The sequence below is a fragment of the Oncorhynchus nerka genome, linkage group LG1, assembly GCF_034236695.1.
Source record: "Oncorhynchus nerka isolate Pitt River linkage group LG1, Oner_Uvic_2.0, whole genome shotgun sequence".
In the NCBI taxonomy this organism is placed as follows: domain Eukaryota; kingdom Metazoa; phylum Chordata; class Actinopteri; order Salmoniformes; family Salmonidae; genus Oncorhynchus; species Oncorhynchus nerka.
The window spans coordinates 7,383,632-7,404,151 of NC_088396.1; the positions used below are offsets into that span (position 1 = coordinate 7,383,632).

The window sequence follows — 20,520 nt, forward strand, 5'->3', positions numbered from 1 at the left end:
TCACTTTACCCCTACCTACATGTACAAAATTCCTTGAATAACCTGTACCTCCGCACATTGACTCAGCACCGGTACCCCCTGTATATAGCCTCATTATTGTTATTTTATTGTGTTACTTTTTATTTTATTCTTTACTTTAGTTTATTTAATCATTATTTTCTATTTCTTGAAATGCATTGTTGGTTAAGGGCTTGTATGTAAGCATTTCACGTAAGGTCTACAACTGCATGTGACGAATAAAATATGATTTGATTTGTTTTAAAATGCTTTGCAACAGACAATGAAAACTAGGATTTCCTAGTTCAGATACACTACCTGCTCATTTCACTCCATGTTTGACCATTTTATCAAGTTTTATGCCTAATGACCATGACCAAGGTTCTGCTTCAGGCAACAATTTAGGAGATTCCTAAAGCAGAAGCAGCTGTAGCTACCAAGCCCCAAGTGCATGTATACTGATTGTACAAAACATTAGGAACACCGGCTCTTTCCATTACAGACTGACCAGGTGAAAGCTATGATCCTGTATTAATGTCACCTTCAAATCAGTGTAGATGGAGACGGGTAACAGAATAATATTTAAGCATTGAGACATGGATTGCGTATGTGTGCCAGAGCGTGAATGGGCAAGACAAAATATTTAAGTGCATTTGAACGGGGTATGATAGTAGGTGCCAGGCGCACCGGTTTGAGTTTGTCGAGAACTGCAATGATGCTGGGATTTTCACGCTCAACAGTTTCTTGTATCAAGAATGGTCCACCACCCAAAGGACATCCAGCCAACTTGACACAAATGTGGGAAGCATTTGGGTAAACATCGGCCACCATCTCTGTGGAATGCTTTTGAAACCTTGTAGAGTCCATGCCCCGAATAATTGAGGCTGTTGAGGGCAAATGGGGGTGCAACTCAATATTAGGAAGGTGTTCCTAATGTTTAGTACACTCAGTGTAGGCATCCCTCACCCACCTAGCCACGTATCCACGTCCCCCGGATGGCCTCACCTTTGTTGTTTGAGATGCCATAGTTGAAGCCCTGTGTCCCATTGGCCCCAATGGCTCCAGCAGCACTGTTGAAGGCCTGGACAGAAAAGGGGCTAGTTGGGGGGGTCTGGGCCCCATGCTCTAGCAGGGTTTGTTCTGTTGGGAGAGAAGACAGAGCTGGACCACATTGGCTCCACCAAGAACAGCAACCAAAACATCCATTCACATCCATGTTAGATTCATTAAAGTGTCCAGTGAAAATCTCACTTTTAAAAGTTAATATGTTGACTCATACCCAAATAATGCTGCTGACTTGTACTATACTCGTCATTGTGGCCAAAGCAATAAAAAATTAAAAGTTACACTACCGTTCAAAAGTTGGTCACTCCAACACAATCATTAAGTTTGCTGATGACACAACAGTGGTAGGCCTGATCACCGACAAAGATGAGACAGCCAATAGGGAGGAGGTCAGAGACGTGGCCGTGTGGTGCAAGGACAACAACCTCTGCCTCAACGTGATCAAGACAAAGGAGATGATTGTGGACTATAGGATAAGGAGGACCGAGCACAACCCCATTCTCATCGACGGGGCTGTAGTGGAGCAGGTTGAGCGCTTCAAGTTCCTTAGCGTCCACATCAACAACAAACTATCATGGTCCAAGCACACCAAGACAGTCATGAACAGGAGACTGAAAAGATTTGGCATTGTTCCCCAGATCCTCAAAAGGTTTTACAGCTCCACTATCTGCACATCACTGCCAGGTATGGAAACTGCACGGCCTCTGACAGAGGGTAGTGCGTATAGCCCAGTACATCACCGGGGCCAAGCTTCCTGCCATACAGGACCTCTATACCAGGCGGTGTCAGATGAAGGCTCTAAAAATTGTCAAAGACTCCAGCCACCAGAGTCAGACTTCTCTCTGCTACCACACAGCAAGCAGTACCCGAGGTCCAAGAGGCTTCTAAACTGCTTCTACACCCAAGCCATAAGTCTCCTGAACAGCTAATCAACTGGCTACCCAGACTATCTGCATTGCCCCCCCCCCCCCTCTACGCAGCTGCTACTCTGTTATTATCTATGCATGGTCACATTAATAAGTCTACCTACACCTAAATATTACCTAAATTACCTCGACACCGGTGCCCCCCGTACATTGACTCTGTACCGGTGCCCCCTGTATATAGCCTCCACATTGACTCTGTACCGGTACCCCCTGTATATAGCCTCCACATTGACTATGTACCGGGGGGTACACATTGACTATGTATACCCCCTGTATATAGCCTCCATATTGACTCTGTACCGCTACCCCCTGTATATAGCCTCCACATCGACTCTGTACCGGTGCCCCCTGTATATAGCCTCCACATTGACTCTGTACCGGTACCCCCTGTATATAGCCTCCACATTGACTACGTACCGGTACCCCCTGTATATAGCCTCCACATTGACTACGTACCGGTACCCCCTGTATATAGCCCCGCTATTGTTATTTACTGCTGCTCTATAATTATTTGTTATTCTTATCTCGTATTAATTTTTTTAGGTATTTTAAAACTGCATTGTTGGTTAAGGACTTGTAAGTAAGCATTTCACTCTAAGGTCTACACTTGTATTCGGCGCATGTAACAAATAAAATTTGATTTGCTTTTAGTTTTTGTTGTCTTAAAGCAGGATTCCTAGGAACTGTTGAGCTGCTTTGTGAATATGGGCCCTGGTCCACAACAATTACAGAGGTCTCAAAGCAGTAAGGTAAGTAAAAAGGTAATTATAGGGGCTCTTACCTTCCCCTTGGCGTAGGTACTGGTTTCCCCCAGGGTCTCGGGCCAGAGACCAGGCCTCTCCTTTGTTGCTCTCGTAGAACTCCACCACGCTATTCTTGTCCAGCTGCACCCACGTCCCCTCTGTGTTGATCACCTGATGGACAACACAAGGCTCGTTATCCCTCTACACACACAGCACCATCCTCACAAATATCATCCCATCCCCTTATACAAAATGTAGAACATCATTCCTACAGAGCAATTTCATACTGCATTGTAGCTAGAATATTTGCATAGTTTACTGTATAAAGAGAATACTTTTAAGAACTTACTCTGAAAGTTAATCATATTGAAAGTTAAATGCATGTTTGTTTGTTTTGGTTTTGTAAAAGTCCTGAAAGAAAAATCACCACTTTAGACATGCAGATGGAAAGTGTAAATGTTAACAAGTGCTTAGAGAGAGAGAGAGGCTTAGTGAGTCTTTCCATGATTCATTGTATCCTAGTAGTTCTCACATCCTATATCCTTGTCACCTTCTCAACCCTATTGGAGGAAGTCGTCCAAGGTTCCTCCCCTCAGACAACCTCCTCCAATGCGGTTTGAGAAGGAGGCGAGGATATAGGACGTGTGGACTCAAGGAAAGATTAATTGAGAAAGAGCCGCAGAGCCATTGGTTTAGAGAGGGCATTCCAGTAAAAGCATGACAACACCACATCCTCCTAACAGAGGTCAAGAAGGCACCATTCAGCACTTTGGGTCAAGACATTTTAAAGCGCATCAAAATGTGCCCCGAGAAATAAAGTCAACAGAAGGTGTAAGAGGGGAAAGATTAATCTGAGATACAGTATGGCTTCAGCATTTCAAGAATCCAATGTTAAAAACTTCTTAGGGCTGCAATGCCGTTAACAGGATCGATATGACAACAGCCAGTGAAAGTGCAGGGCGCCAAATTCAAAACAGAAATCTCATAATTAAAATTCCTCAAACATACATGTATCGTATACCGTTTTAAAGGTATTCTTGTTGTTAATCCCACCAGTGTCCGATTTCAAAGAGGCTTTACAGCGAAAAGCACCACAAATGATTATGTTAGGTGACCACCAACTCACAGAAAAACTCAGCCATTTTTCCAGCCAAAGAGAGGAGTCACAAAAAGCACACATAGAGATAAAATGAATCACTAACCTGATGATCTTCATCAGATGACACTCATAGGACTTCATGTTACACAATACATGCATGTTTTGTTCGATAAAGTGCATATTTATATGAAAAAATCTCAGTATATATTGGCGCGTTACGTTCATTAGTTCTAAAAACATCCGGTGATATTGCAGAGAGCCACATCAGCCCTAGGACCATGCCTCAGGACTACCTGGCATGATGACTCCTTGCTGTCCCCAGTCCACCTGGCCGTGCTGCTGCTCCAGTTTCAACTGTTCTGCCTGCGGCTATGGAACCCTGACCTGTTCACCGGACGTGCTACCTATCCCAGACCTGCTGTTTTCAACGCTCTAGAGACAGCAGGAGCAATAGAGATACTCTGAATGATCGGCTATGAAAAGCCAACTGACATTTACTCCTGAGGTGCTGACTTGCTGCACCCTCGAGAACTACTGTGATTATTATTATTTGACCAAACTGATCATTTGTGAACATTTGAACATCTTGGCCATGTTCCGTTATAATCTCCACCCGGCACAGCCAGAAGAGGACCGGCCACCCCTCATAGCCTGGTTCCTCTCTAGGTTTATTCCTAGGTTTTGGCCTTTCTAGGGAGTTTTTCCTAGCCACCGTGCTTCTACACCTGCATTGCTTGCGGTTTGTGGTTTTACGCTGGGTTTCTGTACAGCACTTTGAGATATCAGCTGATGTAAGAAGCGCTATATAAATACATTTGATTTGTTGTGAATTGTTGGATATTACTGCACTGTTGGAGCTAGCAAAACAAGCATTTCGCTAAACCCGCAATAACATCTGCTAAATATTTGTGTGACCAATACATTTTGATTTGAGCGTGAGAAACAGGGAAGGAAAAAGCATCAATGTATTTCTTTGGAATAAATGTTTTTTTGGGGGGTTCTTCAGCAATTTTATCTGTTCTTAAGTTATTTTGTAATTGAACTTGAGAAGAGTGAGCTGTCACCAATTTTGACGGGGTGACCAAATAGGCTTTGTACTCGAACAATCGTGAAGGAATGGAAAAATGTTGTGAAGGATTCAGAGGATTCAGAAAGTTGACAAAGTCTGTCAAATATTAGCTTCCTTCCTGTGAAGTGTCATGGTGAACATTTTGTTATTTTGGGTGGGAAGGGCTTGGGAGGCATTTTAAAACCCACTTTTGGGTTACTGGTAATAGTGAAACGATCATATTGAGCTAAGACTTTTTTTTTTTTTCAAGTATTTTTAAGTTTAAAAAAAGACAGAAAAATAAATCTTCTACATAAAGGATGTAGTGTGTCATGCTGTTCTTGACAATGCCGTTACGTAGAAGCCTCTGAACCTTACAAGCCTCAGCAGCCCAATGCATAGGCAGAATTGTAGAGTGGTAGAGGCACAATTTCCATATGAAGTGGTGTTTGGGACAAATGATTGCTTCATGAGAGAACACAGTTATTCTTAAAATTGATGGTCAATACATAGGCAATGCATTGAATTAATTAATTAATTAATTAATTAATGTAAACACTTTCTAATCTATCCAACCATGAAGTCCCTGATTAGACAGGGCTAGTTTCCCGGTCCCAGATTAAGCCTAGTACTGGACTAAAAAGCATGCTCAAATGAAAAAGACAATATAAAAATAGTTTTTTAGGCAAGGACTAGGCTTAATCTGCATCTAAGCAACCAGCCTTCAGAGTTTTGAAGTTGTTTGTGTCATGGAGCAAATATATGGTATTTCAAAAAGTTTTTTATTTTTTATTTTGCTCTGAGGTGCCTGTGGTTGTGAAGCTTGGGGGAGAAGAAAGCAATGAGGAAGAGGTGAAGATAATCGCAGACAGCGCAGTTAATACCATTTAAAACTAAACACTGAAATGGCTCATCTACTACCTCTATCTTTTTGGTCAATAACTGCATTGGGGATTACTTCAATGCATTAAACATGTATTAACTGATCATGCAGGTTTTTTTCAAGAGCCATGTCCAAACAAACACATTCTAGTAACATTAAAGTGAACCTTTTTCTCATCCCCTCAGACATGAGTTAAGGCATGCATGTTGCCCTTATGCTGCCATTTGTAAAGGTCTGGTAGTGTGGGGTCTCATGATCTGTGATGCTTTCCCCAAAAGAGCAGCATAGGGTGGTAGACTACCCTGCTGTCATACAGACTGACTGGCTGACTGTCATTTTACTTACGTTGGCAGGGACCAGCAGGCTCCTGCCCATGTGCTGGTTAAAAGAGAGGCACCAGGCTTCAGTGTACCTATTCATGTTGGGCACATACTTCTTTACTGTCTCGTCATTCAGCCTGAGCCAAACACCATCATCATTGTGGATCTATGGTAAAACAAGCAACAGAGGGAAGAGAGCACAGTCATACCCCCCTCCTGTCACTATGGAAACAGAGTCAACTGGGTTGAATGGCTCCAGAACCCCAGAATCAACAAGGAAGGCAGAGTTACCTATACTGAGTGGTGCAAAATGTAACACCCAGGTGATAAACACCTAAATTGGAACACAGTGGCTGTACAGTAACATACTATACCCAATTTGTAAGTCGCTCTGGATAAGAGCGTCTGCTAAATGACTTAAATGTAAATGTTAAATGTATACATGACGTCAGAGCTCTGGCTCTGCGCTTCACAGCACTGTATGGGTTTTGACTGACAGCTGTTCTGAACTTGTGTTGCCCCTCCCGCACAGTTTTGTTGTCTGATTGAGGGAAATGCTGAGACGTTGAGGATTATAAATACCACTTTGATGTCACACATGCAAGTCATACACCCACGAATCCAAATGTGCACTTTACATTCCAATATCAGAACACTCAAGTCATATACATTATCAACATTTATGATCACTATGGTTGATGTACAGTTACCAGATGACATGGTGTCATACCCTGTGTTGTTCTGAACAGAATGAGCCTGGTTGATGTACAGTTACCAGATGACATGGTGTCATACCCTGGGTTGTTCTGAACAGAACGAGCCTGGTTGATGTACAGTTACCAGATGACATGGTGTCATACCCTGGGTTGTTCTGAACAGAACGAGCCTGGTTGATGTACAGTTACCAGATGACATGGTGTCATACCCTGGGTTGTTCTGAACAGAATGAGCCTGGTTGATGTACAGTTACCAGATGACATGGTGTCATACCCTGGGTTGTTCTGAACAGAACGAGCCTGGTTGTTGTACAGTTACCAGATGACATGGTGTCATACCCTGGGTTGTTCTGAACAGAATGAGTCTGTTTTGTCTATTATGAAGAAAATTTGCCACGGCACACGCACCTGAATGCACTCATGACTTCTTTCTGTGCGCACCAAAATGATGATCCGCATTGTCAAAGCCTTATACTTAAATATCGTATTTTATAGCTTAGCTAGAAAAGCTAAAAAAACAGCTTATAGTTGAAGACTGAGTCATAAAAGTGCACTGAAATAACTTAGGAACTGTGCTGACACCAGTTAGTCCTCTCACTCAAACCGTTGTCATTTCTTTGTCTTATGTTGTACCTACCCCACATTTCCCATGAATATTCTTATCTTACTGAATTTTACAGAGTATTTTCAGATTTTATTTATCAACAAATGCGGCGATAAGTACAGGAAACGTAAAATGCACATAAAATCAACAGTGTAATGTTTGGATTCAGTCTTGTGTCAGGTGGAATGTTGTGCCCTCACCGTTTGTCTAAAAATAATCAACAAACGGTTCCCTTTCAATGACAACCATGCTTATGCATACGCTTTTCATATTTCTTCTGTAGGAAACATTTACATTTAGCCCTATTCATACAGGCTAATTCCCAAGAGTGTAAAAGGTTACACACTTGGATCCCAAGTTAGGATTCAGTCCTAGTTAATTCAAATAAAAAAAAAAAACAAGGAAAAAACGGACCAGAAAAAGGTCAAAGAAAAGAGTAAAGCTATGACATGATCAAATCGCCTGGTCTAGAGCAGTTTACCTCATCAATGAAGGTGATTGTGCCATTGACTTGCACTATGCCTATCTGTTCGCTCTGCAGGGAGGGGTGACTACGCACGCGGAGGCCTGCACTGTCCTTGGACACAAATTTGCGGACCTGAGAGAAGCAGAGGAGAGACAGGGAGACAGTGAGTTGCAGGAACCTCAGGAGGGGAAAGAGAAAAAGAAGTGGCAGCAGAGGGAAAGAGGACAGACACACACACTGCAGAGACAGACATACAAACAATCTATACATTCACATACATAGGCATGCCCACAAAGCAAAATAGTGGGAGAAAGCGTAGAAGTACTCCATTCGTAAGACACTGCTGGTTGATCATTCCAAACCCAGGGTTGACTTGAAACAAAAGCTGTTCATATCAATAAAAATTCCCTGGTTAAATAAAGAACTAAAAATATTCAAACAATAATAAACCCTACCATCCACCCAGTTCTCTGATGGCGCTGGATATGATCCACTGTACACAAGATCAGAAGGAGCTACAAAGAGCTGATTGGAAATGTACAGTTTGTTTCCCCACTGTCTGTTTGATAATAGTGAGCTCCAAAAACAATGATACAGAACATGGTTTGTGACAGAAAATATTCACTGCATTAAACATACAATCCTCACACAACACAATTTTCTTCATTATAAATGTCCACACAGATAAGCACCAGTTAGAATGAGAGTGAACAAGACGTGAAAACAATTATCCTATGGACTCCACCCAGACAACACCTGGAGTAAACAACAGAGGACCCAATACAAAACAGTAAATTAACACACAACAGACACTACTGTCTGTGACGGTGTGTTTTCAGGTTCTTTGGTCTGTTCTCAGATGAGCATGTGTGGGGTCAGGTGTGTCGGTCTCACCTTGCTAGGTTGGGGCTCGGCCTTGGGTTTAACCATCTGTGTGCCAGGTGGGATCATGCCTTTAGGAGGGTCTTTCACCTCCACCTCCATACCAGCATCTAGTGGGTTAAACACACACATAGTCAACACTCAGCTAGCAGATAACTTTCATTAATACTAACAACTAATATATGTTGAATACATTGTACTAACTAATACATTTATTTTCTCTAATCTTAGACTAAACACAATTCCAACGTACATTTTTTGAGTGCTTGTGCCAAACCTTCAATTAACAGAAACTCAAAAATTACACATTGACACAAGGTATGTTGACCTGACTTGACCTCGAGTCCAATTTCAATAGAGGAAATGGGAAATGGAATTTCTGTTCACTTATTACAATGTAATGACTGAATATAATTAGACCCCAACCCTGGTCTGGTTTACCGATCTCGATGCTGTCGATGGTGACGTGGATGGTATAGAGGCCCACAGCCCCGGGGGTCCAGTTGGCGCTGTAGGTCCCGTCTGTGTTGGCCCAGATCAACATGTTCTCACTGGGCCTGGTGGGGGAGAGGCACAGGGATGAAAACATTTAAATCCAAATCCACTTCGACCTCACTTTTCATGTCATCAAACCTAGGTTCAAATGGTGTACGAAAATGTATGCACTCAAGTCAATCTGGATAAGAGTGTCTGCTAAATGACTCAATTGTAAATGAGTTTGTTTACATTCAATTACTTTTCCTGCACTTGATTGAACTTTCTCATCCATTACCTCTTTGGAGAGGGCGAAGCAAAGCGAAGCTCCTCGAACGAGTAGTTCTCATAGGCCTGGACAAAGAGGATAAGCTCGGTGTCAAAAACATTATACAGGTAGGTTACGCTCTAAAAAAAAACATTTCTCTATCATTTCACAAGGAAACACGGTGAGCAACAGCTTCACCTAGGTTCTGCCATGTTGCTTTCCCCTCCAGGTCTAGAAGATATGTGGAGGGAGGTGAACAAGGGCCCAGGTAGAAAATAAACCACTATTCTTCACATACAAGCTAATAAATTCATTTCAGTCCAATGCATAAAGAGAAAACATTCATTTTAATATAAACATCTAAACAAATCCGTTTGATCTCTAAGGTCACAGGTTTACGGTTGCCCAACCTTCATCATTGTGATGGCGATGTAGCGCGCCTCCTTGACGATCATGGGCTCGTAAGTGGCGTCCAGCTTGGGCATGGGCAGGCCCCCGAAGGTCAGGTCAGGAGTGCCCGAGAAGGAGGGGTTGTTGCTGCCTGGGAGACGCTGCAGCTTCCTCATGCACTCCTGCTGCATGGACTTCTTCTGGGAGACGGGCACCGCCTTCACCTCCACCTGGGGGAGAGGAGAGGGAGAGACATGGGATGCCTTCAACAAGGTGTACAGTTCGCAAATGTTAGCTAACATATTCTATTTATTTTATGTTCACAATGAACATCTGATAACATTACAGTGGATTCAAATCTGGTGAGGCTATCAGTGATCTAGCTACTAGCAACCAGTCATTTTCCATGCACACAAGGGGACACTCAGCGACTTAATGGTCGGCAACTAGAGAGCTTGTGACCAGAGTTGAAAATGTCCCAAATTAAAGCAAATTTCAGTGGCTTGATAGCCAGTCTGAATGGCAGGTTAGTTAACATTCTGAATAGGTAGTGTGCGTCAAACATAAGTGTATGTCACTACAAACAATCATGTGACATTGTAGGCTTTCTATGACATGAAGTAAGAACAGAACAATTCAAAACTCTGACCTTCATGTTGGGCACATGCACCACGTCTCCGTACTGGTCTTTGGTCTGGACGGCCACTGTGGTGGGCCAGCCGCAGCAGATGTGGTCCTTGTTCAGGATCAGAGACGTCTTCTCGGGGTCCGCGTAGGAGTCCGGTTGCAGCCACCTGGGGGAGGGGGGATACATTTCTTTATTCATATATTTATTTACAACCTGGCCAAGAGACAAAGAAATGTAACACAAAGTGAGAATATTCATAGCTGTTCTTCACAGCTTACCTGGCTATGTGCTGAGCTTTGTTTCACACAGTGTGTGTACGTGGGCATGTGTGCCTGTGTGTTTGTGTCTACATGCCGTCTTCATCTCTCTCACCTGGCCAAGCGTCCTCCGCTGGAGTTCTGCACACAGGTAATGAAGTCCTCCAGGAAGGAGTGCTCGTTGGTCTGCAGGTGCAGAGGCAGGTTGCCCTCCAGAGCCTCCAGGATTGTGGGGGAGTGGGACAAGGCCAGACCCTTGCCCAGGATACCTGAGTGGGCCTTACACACCTGGAGTGAGAGGGGGAGGGAAAGGGGGAATGAGAGGGAAGTACAGTCTTGCTTTAAAGTATGAGAACCCTACAGGGCTGGTCATTAATTTGCTATAAATATTAACATAAACCCCAATTCGTAATAAAGACATTCCAAGTAAATGACAGAAACAAAAATATATGATATATTTTCATTGTTTATTTAACAAAAGTGGTTTATTTAACCGAAACTCAGATTTGATGTGTGCAAAACTATGTGAACCCCAATAGTTTGAGGAACCTCCATCAGCAGCGATAACTTGGAGTAAACGTCTCCTATAGCCAGTAGTCTATATGTTTTGAGGGATATTTGCCAACTCCTCCTTACAGAACTCAGCCAATTGAATGAGGTTTGAGGGGGGTCTGGCATGAACTGCCTGCTTCAGGTCCTGCCACATCTCAAATTGGATTTAAGGTCAGGACTTTGACATGGCCAATCCAAAACACAAATCTTCTTTCTCCTGAGCCATTCTTTGGTAGATTTATTTGAATTCTTTGTGTCGTCTTGATGGAAGACCCATTTTTGACCCAGCTTTTGCTCCTTGACTGATGGCCTGACGTTCTGTTCCAGAGTCTCCTGGTTTACCACAGAACATATGGTTCCCTTAATGATGTGGAGTCGTCCAGGTCCAGAGGAGGCAAAGCAGCCCCAGATCTTGACATTCCCACCACCTTCCTTGACTGTTGGGATAAGGTTATTTTGGTGGTAGGCAGTGTTGGGTTATCGCAAAATGTAGCAGTGTTGATTGTGAACAAAAAGGTCAATTTTGGACTCATCGGTCCAGAGAATGGACTTCCAGAAACCTTCAGGTTTGTCCAGGTGGTGGCCTCCCGAGTGGCACAATGGTCTAAAGCACTGCATCGCAGTGCCAGCTGTGCCACTAGAGATTCTGGGTCCAGGATCTGTTGCAGCCGGTCGCGACTGGGAGACCCATGAGGCGGCGCACAACTGGCACAGCATCGTCCGGGTTAGGGGAATGTTTGGCCGGCAGGGATGTCCTTGTCCCATCGTGCACTAGCGGGCCGGGCACAGTGCGCACTGACACGGCCAACAGGTGTACGGTGTTTCCTCTGACACATTGGTGCGGCTGGCTTCCAGGTTAAGTGGGCATTGTGTCAAGAAGCAGTGCAGTTTGGTTGGGTTGTGTTTCGGAGGACGCAGGGCTCTCGACCTTCGCCTCTCGAGTCCGTACGGGAGTTGCAGCGATGAGACAAGACTAACTACCAATTGGATACCACAAAATTAAGGAGAAAAAGGGGTATAAAAAAAAACCACGATTGTCCAGGTGGTCTCTGGCAAAGGTAAGACGGGCAGTTTGGTTCTTTTTTGACAGCAGAGGCTTCTTCCTAGCAACCCTCCCATGAATGGCATTTCTATTCAATGTTCTTCTTACTGTTGAAGCATGCAAAGTTACCGGAGATGCAGCAAAGGAGGTCTGCATCTCTAGATTAAAAATGTGGGTTTTAACCTGATTGTTCTTGTGGCTCTTGGGGATATTTTGGAAGGGCGTTCACTTCTAGGCAGAGTTGCTGTCATGTTAAATGCTCTCCATTTGTACATTATTTTCCTCAGTGGACTGGTGGAGCTCAAATCTTTTTGAGATGATTTTATAGCCTCAGCAGACTGTGCTCTCACTAGCCTTGTCCTGATGTCCTCTGAGATCTCCTTTCCTCTCGGCATGGGTGTGCTTTGCATTCACCTGAATTGGTAACACCAAACTGACCAGGTTTCTTATCTCTATTTATCAGAGTACCAGACACACTCTTTCCGAAAGATCTCTCCTTTGATTGGTTCATTTGGTACCCAATTATTAACCCCCCTGACTCTACTTACCACTTGATTTAACCAATGCAACTTGATGTTCACTTATTTTTGAACCTGCAGTAATTCCTTTTTAATTGTGTTTTTCAACTACAGGCATGATTCCTCTACACCAACAAATGGTATTGGTAAATGTAAAACTGTTATGTCAGATCAAAAAGGCAGAAAAACATCTGTTCACATACTTTCAAGCAGCACTGTATGTCATCGTTACATGCTGACAGAGGCTTGATGATACGTTTGAGGACTGGCCGTCTTTTTCAAACATCCTGCTTGCACACTTGAGAGCTTTAGTTATGTCACAATGTGATTATGAAGAAGTCAAATGGCATCAGAATACCTGGAGAGAGGCCTCTTCAAGAATCTCAAGGTCCTCTTCAAGTTCATTCCCTGGAAAGAAAAGCACAGAGGATAAAATATGATATGCCATTAGGGGCAAATTATAATCATACATGCACATACAGTTGAAGTCAGAAGTTCACATACAGTTTAGTCAACTACATGTAAACTCAGTTCATAATTCCTTACATTTAATCCATGTAAAATTACCTGTCTAAGGTCAGTTAGGATCACCACTTTATTTAAAATGTGAAATGTCAAAATAATAGCAGAGAGTGATTTCAGCTTTTATTTCTTTCATCACATTCCCAGTGGGTCAGAAGTTTACATACACTCAATTAGTATTTGGTAGCATTGCCTTGAAATTGTTTAACTTGGGTCAAACGTTTGGGAGCCTTCCACAAGCTTCCCACAATAAGTTGGGTGAATTTTGGCCCATTCCTCCTGACAGAACTGGTGTAACTGAGTCAGGTTTGTAAGGCCTCCTTGCTCGCACACGCTTTTTCAGTTCTGCCCACACATTTTCAATAGGATTGAGGTCAGGGCTTTGTGATGGCCACTCCAATACTGTGACTTTGTTGTCCTTAAGCCACAACTTTGGAAGTATACTTGGGGTCATTGTCCATTTGGAAGACCCATTTGCGACCAACCTTTAACCTGTTGCTTCTACTCGGGACGCTTGCGTCCCAACTAGAGCTCTGGAAATGCAAATGCGCTACGCTAAATGCTAATAGTATTAGTTAAAACTCAAAAGTTCATTAAAATACACATGCAGGGTATCGAATTAAAGCTACACTCGTTGTGAATCCAGGCAACAAGTCAGATTTTTAAAATGCTTTTCGGCGAAAGCATGAGAAGCTATTATCTGATAGCATGCAACACCCCAAAAGACCCACAGGGGACGTAAACAAAATAATTAGCATTTCGGCGTTACACAAATCGCACAATAAAATAGAAAACATTCATTACCTTTCACCATCTTCTTTGTTGGCACTCCTAGATGTCCCATAAACACTATTTGGGTCTTTATTTCGATTAAATCGGTCCATATAAAGCCTAGATATCGTTATATGTAGACTGTGTGATAAACGAAAAAAACATTGTTTCAAAACGTAACGTCATTTTTTAAAATTCAAAAAGTCGACGATAAACTTTCACAAAACACTTCAAATACGTTTGTAATGCAACTTTAGGTATTAGTAAACGTTAATAAGCGATAAAATTCATCAGGAGGCGATGTAAAGATCATTAGCTGTCCGTCTGGAAAAATGTCCGGCTAGAAACTCAACGAAAATATCCGGTCCTAGACCGGATTAGATACGGTGTCCTGTATGTGTTTGACCAAGAAAAAACTCGAAGGGAAATGACAAGACTCTAGACACCCTGTGGAAGCTGTAGGTACTGCAACCTCAGTCAATTAATTGTGGTTCACGTTTATCAATGGGTTCAAGTAGCGCATGGATATATTTTCCCCATTTTCAGTGATCAGTTTTTCCTGTGCTTTTCGATGTAAATGCCGTTCTGGTAAAGCCACAGCAGTGATTTAACCAGTTTTTTAAACGTCTGAGTGTTTTCTATCCACACAGACTAAGCAAATGCATATACTATATTCCTGGCATGAGTAGCAGGGCGCTGAAATGTTGCGCGATTTTTAACAGAATGTTCAAAAAAGTAGAGGGTCGACTGAAGAGGTTAACTTCCTGACTGATGTCTTGAGATGTTGCTTCAATATATCCACATCATTTTCCTTCCTTGTGACGCCATGTATTTTGGTAAGTGCACCAGTCTCTCCTGCAGCAAAGCACCCCCACAACATGATGCTGCCACCCCCGTGCTTCACGGTTGGGTTGGTGTTCTTTGGCTTGCAAGCCTCCCCCTTTTTCCTCCAAACATAACAATCGTCATTATGGCCAAACAGTCCCATTTTTGTTTCATCAGACCAGAGGACATTTCTCCAAAAAGTACAATCTTTGTCCCCATGTGCAGTTGCAAACCGTAGTCTGGCTGTTTTATGACGGTTTTGGAGCAGTGGCTTCTTCCTTGCTGAGCGGCCTTTCAGGATATGTCGATATAGGACTCATTTTTACTGTGGATATAGATACTTTTGTACCAGTTTCCGCCAGCATCTTCACAAGGTCCTTTGCTGTTGTTCTGGGATTGATTTTCACTTTTCGCACCAAAGTCCGTTCATCTCTAGGAGACTAAACGAGTCTCCTTCCTGAGCGGTATGAAGGCTGCGTGGTCCCATGGTGTTTATACTTGCTTACAATTGTTTGTACAGATGAACGTGGTACCTTCAGGCATTTGGAAATTGCTCCCAAAGATGAACCAGACTTGGAGGAATTTTTATCTGAGGTCTTGGCTGATTTCTTTTGATTTTCCCATGATGTCAAGCAAAGAAGTACTGAGTCTGAAGGTTGGCCTTGAAATACATCCACAGGTACACCTCCAAATGACTCAAATGATGTCAATTAGCCTATCAGAAGCTTCTAAAGCCATGACATAATTTTCTGGAATTTTCCCAGCTGTTTAAAGGCAGTCAACTTAGTGTATGTAAACGTCTGACCCACTGGAATTGTAATACAGTGAATTATAAGTGAAATAATCTGTCTGTAAACAATTGTTGGAAAAATGACTTGTGTCATGCTCAAAGTAGATGTCCTAACCGACTTGCCAAAACTATAGTTGGTTAACAAGAAATATGTGGAGTGGTTGAAAAACAACTTTTAATGACTCCAACCTAAGTGTATGTAAACTTCCAACTTCACCTGTATACAGTTGCAGTCAAATATATTGGCACTATTTCTTCACAAAATAAGATTAAATTGAAAAAAATATTTGGTGATAAGTGTATTTTTATGATTTACAACTGCACAGGACCAAGAAAAAAATGACATTTAGAATTGTCCCTTTAAAGTCACAAAATGGCCTGAAATAATTTATGAACCAGTTGTGAAAAGAGAAAACAGAAAATTCTGCTCCATTGTGTAAAGGTGCAAATATATTTTACTGCAACTTCAATAATGAGAACAAGCACCTGGTACTTGTATTGAAGGAATATGAGTTGATACAGTACATGCTCAATATGAGTTCTCCTATGTTACCCATCGGTTTTGCCATGCTCTATGATCTCCCTCACCAAGAGCCAGATCCTTCTTCATCAGAGCAGCAGCACACACACTGCCCAAGTATGCCAGCTCCTTCTCCAGCTGGATAATACCCTGAAACACACACACACACCATTTGTTGTAAAAACATGCATTTGCCAAAAAATTAAAGTACAATAGGAAAAGTGGGTAAATCTTGTTTTTGGGTAAACTACCCTTTTAACATAGTAAAACAAAGTTCCCCCTTACCTCATCTGGTCCGGGGTTGAATTCGTAACCCACGGCAACACACTTGAAGCCGTAGAAACAGGCCTTCTCGTCTTTTACGTAGTCAGAGGCAGTTTCTAAGGAGAACAGGGCCTCGTTTCCTGGGATCCCAAAGGAAGAACAGAATGGTGATGCTGTGATATTGTCAGCAGGGAGGACAGGGGGACTACTTTATTGTCAGTCAGCTGAGAATAATTAAAGTAGCTGTGGCAAGTGGCTTAGCAGAGCTGTCCATTGAAGAGATTGAGCTGCCCTGATCAATAACCTAACCTTTGATTGGTTCAAATTACTTTTTTCCTAGCGTGTCATTTGATTTAGCTAGTCAAATGCCTTCCTACTGAAACAAAACACCCTCACCCAGCGGGTAAATCGGTTTGAAATTAAGTAATTAAGCGTTGGACCGCTTTTATCTTACCTGGCAGCACTAGGACAGTGGTAGGCCAGCCATTGGAGCCAGAGATCTTCTTGAGCTCCACCCAGGTGTTGATGGTGTCGTGGGCCAGGGGCTTGGTGCTCAGGCTGGACAGGTGGAGCGAATGGCTGGGGATGAGCAGGCGAAGGACATCCTCTGGCTGGGCTGTGCCACACTGGGGGTCAAACTCGATGGTGGTCCACCGCACGCAGTCCGGGAATGACACCTGAGGAGTAAAGGGGGAGAGGATGGTTAAAGCCATGAAATAATTATGCATAGGAAGAGTAGCTGATGCTTCTGCAAAGGTTAATGGGGATCCACATTTAAAAAAAGTCCTGGTTCATACAATATGTCCAGTTCTGCTAGATATATCCTTTCCTTTACCCTTGACTAAGAATTCCTATGTTGGGAACAGTCCCACTTCACCGTATGTGTGTGTGCGTACTTTACCATATACTGTGTGACTCCGGCCTGCTTGTAAGGGTGGTCACTCTCTATTATAGCATAGTGACTGGAGGTGGTGCATGCCGATAGGCCCTGCTCCAGCTGGTTGCCCGTGGTGCTGTCTGTTGATTGGTTGGGGTTGAAAGCCAGTGGGGCATACTTCTGGTTCAAAGCGGAGACAGCAGGAAGTAACTCCTGGACCAGACCAAAGACTTCCACTGCGGCCTGATTGGGAAAAAAACATGACCAAATTAATCACACTGGTTCCGTTTCCCTTAACTTCTTGCTCCTACCCTCTACTTTTTTGAACATTTTGTTAAAAATCGCGCAACATTTCAGCGCCCTGCTACTCATGCCAGGAATATAGTACGTTCATATGGTTAGAATGTGTGTATAGGAAACCCTCGGACGTTTTTAAAACTGGTTAAATCACGACTGTGGCTATTACATAACGTGCGTTACATCGGAAAGCGCAGGAAAACCTGATCACAGAAAATGGAAATAAATATCCTTGCGCCACTTCCAGCAATTGTTAACAGTGAGCCGAATTAGATAAGACCGAGCATTCAACTCCCACAGCATCCCCATGTAGTCGAGTATCTTGTGAATTTAATCCTCTTTGATTCTTGGTTGAACCGAAAGAGGGGCACGACGTACCTCCGGTCTCCGCCCAGATCATTCCGGAAGAGCTCTCTCCTGAAATTTTTTCCAAGACGACAGCTAATGATATGTACATCGCCTACGGATGAATTTTATCGCTTATTAACGTTTACTAATACCTAAAGTAGCATTACAAACGTATTTGAAGTGTTTTGTGAAAGTTTATCGTCTACTTTTTGAATTTTAAAAATGACGTTACGTTGTGAAATCGCTGTTTTTTTCGTTTATCACACAGTCTACATATAACGATATCTTGGCTTTATATGGCCCGATTTAATCGAAATAAAGACCCAATAGTGTTTATGGGACATCTAGGAGTGCCAACAAAGAAGATGGTGAAAGGTAATGACTGTTTTCTATTTTATTGTGCGGTTTGTGTAACGCCGAAATGCTAATTATTTTGTTTACGTCCCCTGCTGTGCTTTTCTGTTGTAGTGTATTGGTGCATGCTATCAGATAATAGCTTCTCATGCTGTCGCCAAAAGCATTTTAAAAATCTGACTTGTTGCCTGGATTCACAACGAGTGTAGCTTTAATTTGATACCCTGCATGTGTATTTTAATGAACTTTTGAGTTTTAACTAATACTATTAGCATTTAGCGTAGCACATTTGCATTTCCAGAGCTCTAGTTGGGACGCAAGCGTCCTAGGTAGAGGTAAGAGGTTAAAAGGTACACTTAGATGGTATTGTTATCTGTAAGCAGGAAGTGTATGGTCTTGAATCACGTTTACATCTAAACATATAGGGGTAATAGTAATGGGCACCTACATCTCTTGCTCTCCCCCTTTCAAGTTAACATGATAAGAGTTATCAATGGAAAACGGTATTAATGATAGCCAGGGATGTAGCGGAAATACCATTGGTGGGTAAGAGATGAAAAATGCAGGAGACAAGTAAACATTCATGAAAAATAGCTACTTTTGCACTATAAGTGTATAATCGCTATTCATAAAATAAAATGGTGAGTCAACAGCATCGATACAGGTTCAGCCTACACTACATCACCGGTGCTGGCTTACTGATACGTCACCTTTACTCATACAGTTTTAGGAAGATTTTACTTTTATATCTTTGCATATTTTTGTTTGTTTATGGCTTTCTTATTCAGTGGCCTTCTAATGGTGGGCCACTTTCCAATTTAGTGAATATTATGATAGTCTTATTGGCTTCGAGAGTTCTCCGATGCCAGTGTGTATTTTCCCCTTTGAGGAAGCATATGAATGAAGATGAACCTTTTCACGTATGAGTTCCAATATCTCTCAGTCCCCCCCAGTGTCAGTTCTTACGCGCAGTTCCACAGTTGTATTGTTACGCAACAGGTCAGTTAACATGCCCTGCCCTCAAACCAAGGCGCGATGCCTGCTAATTATCTATAGGCTGTTTCAACTTATCAATTGTACATGATTTTCTAACAGTTTGAAATGAGGTGTGTTAATTCACATAGAAGTAGTCAATTTCACAATGGCGGACAATTTATGTTTGAGGCATGCAATGCTATTGTAAGGTGAGGATGAGCAGGACAAACTTCTCTCTTCGTTGAGAGCCCAAGCACTCCCCCAGGGTTCCCTCAGGTCAAGATCTCCAGTCAGAACAGAACCTGCTCTAAAGTTTTCCCCCTGTTGCATTTTCCAGCTGGCACCCGCATTGCCTCCATCGTTGTTAAAATGTTCTATTAGTTCTGTAAAACAATGCTAATGCTGCCAAATAGGTATTAACCTGTGTTGTATCCTTTCAAGCTGCCCTGGCCTTATCATTGCATTTGGCTTGTTAAGCACAACTCTGCCCCTTTGGGGAGCCTTTGAGCTCTTCAGTTATTATGTTACCTCATTGTAATATTGTCTCATTGCTATATGCTAATATTTTATTATAATTACTAATAATTCCTCTATTGTGTACTTTCTGAAACCACACATTATGGAACATAACTTTTTTTTGGTATGTTTTAATATTCAATAATCTACTTGCAGTGAAGCTGCTCAACATTTACATTACATTCAGCAATCTAACAAACTCCTATCCAAAGCGACGCACAGAAGCAACCAGGGTCAAGGATCTCTCAAGGTCAAAAACAGGGACGTGAACCAACAACCTATCACCCAGCGGCCCAAGCTCCCAAACGCCAGGCTACCAGCCCTCCAAGATCATCTGCCCCTCAACCATCCGAGACCAACCCCCAATTCTAGAAAAAAATAGAATACAATATAATAATTCCATTCCCCCAAGCCCCCGTCGCCCAATGCACTGTGACGTTTAATATACCATTTGAATCTAATTTAATAGAATCCACAGATTGCGAATTGAAGAAAAATGATTTTATTATGAGTATTAGTATATAAGTAATTGACTGACCCGGTCTCTCCAGATCTCCCAACAATGCTATTTCTAGTGTAAATT

At 42.5% G+C, this 20,520-nt stretch overlaps 1 protein-coding gene across 5 annotated transcripts in view; it reads right to left on the bottom strand.

The window, feature by feature from the left end:
- Positions 1–20,520, bottom strand: part of mycbp2 (MYC binding protein 2) — a 249,694-nt gene that overhangs the window by 69,636 nt on the left and 159,538 nt on the right. For all 5 annotated transcript variants that reach the window (XM_065027423.1, XM_065027354.1, XM_065027490.1 and 2 more), the window contains exons 38-52: positions 17,472–17,690; positions 17,025–17,247; positions 16,592–16,710; positions 16,375–16,456; positions 13,237–13,286; positions 10,882–11,054; positions 10,531–10,675; positions 9,902–10,111; positions 9,522–9,577; positions 9,191–9,306; positions 8,762–8,859; positions 7,883–7,999; positions 6,107–6,247; positions 2,770–2,902; positions 1,003–1,137 (exon numbers count right to left, since the gene is read on the bottom strand). In XM_065027423.1, the coding sequence (XP_064883495.1) occupies positions 1,003–1,137; positions 2,770–2,902; positions 6,107–6,247; positions 7,883–7,999; positions 8,762–8,859; positions 9,191–9,306; positions 9,522–9,577; positions 9,902–10,111; positions 10,531–10,675; positions 10,882–11,054; positions 13,237–13,286; positions 16,375–16,456; positions 16,592–16,710; positions 17,025–17,247; positions 17,472–17,690 (2,017 nt within the window). The remainder of the gene's footprint in view (positions 1–1,002; positions 1,138–2,769; positions 2,903–6,106; positions 6,248–7,882; positions 8,000–8,761; positions 8,860–9,190; positions 9,307–9,521; positions 9,578–9,901; positions 10,112–10,530; positions 10,676–10,881; positions 11,055–13,236; positions 13,287–16,374; positions 16,457–16,591; positions 16,711–17,024; positions 17,248–17,471; positions 17,691–20,520) is intronic.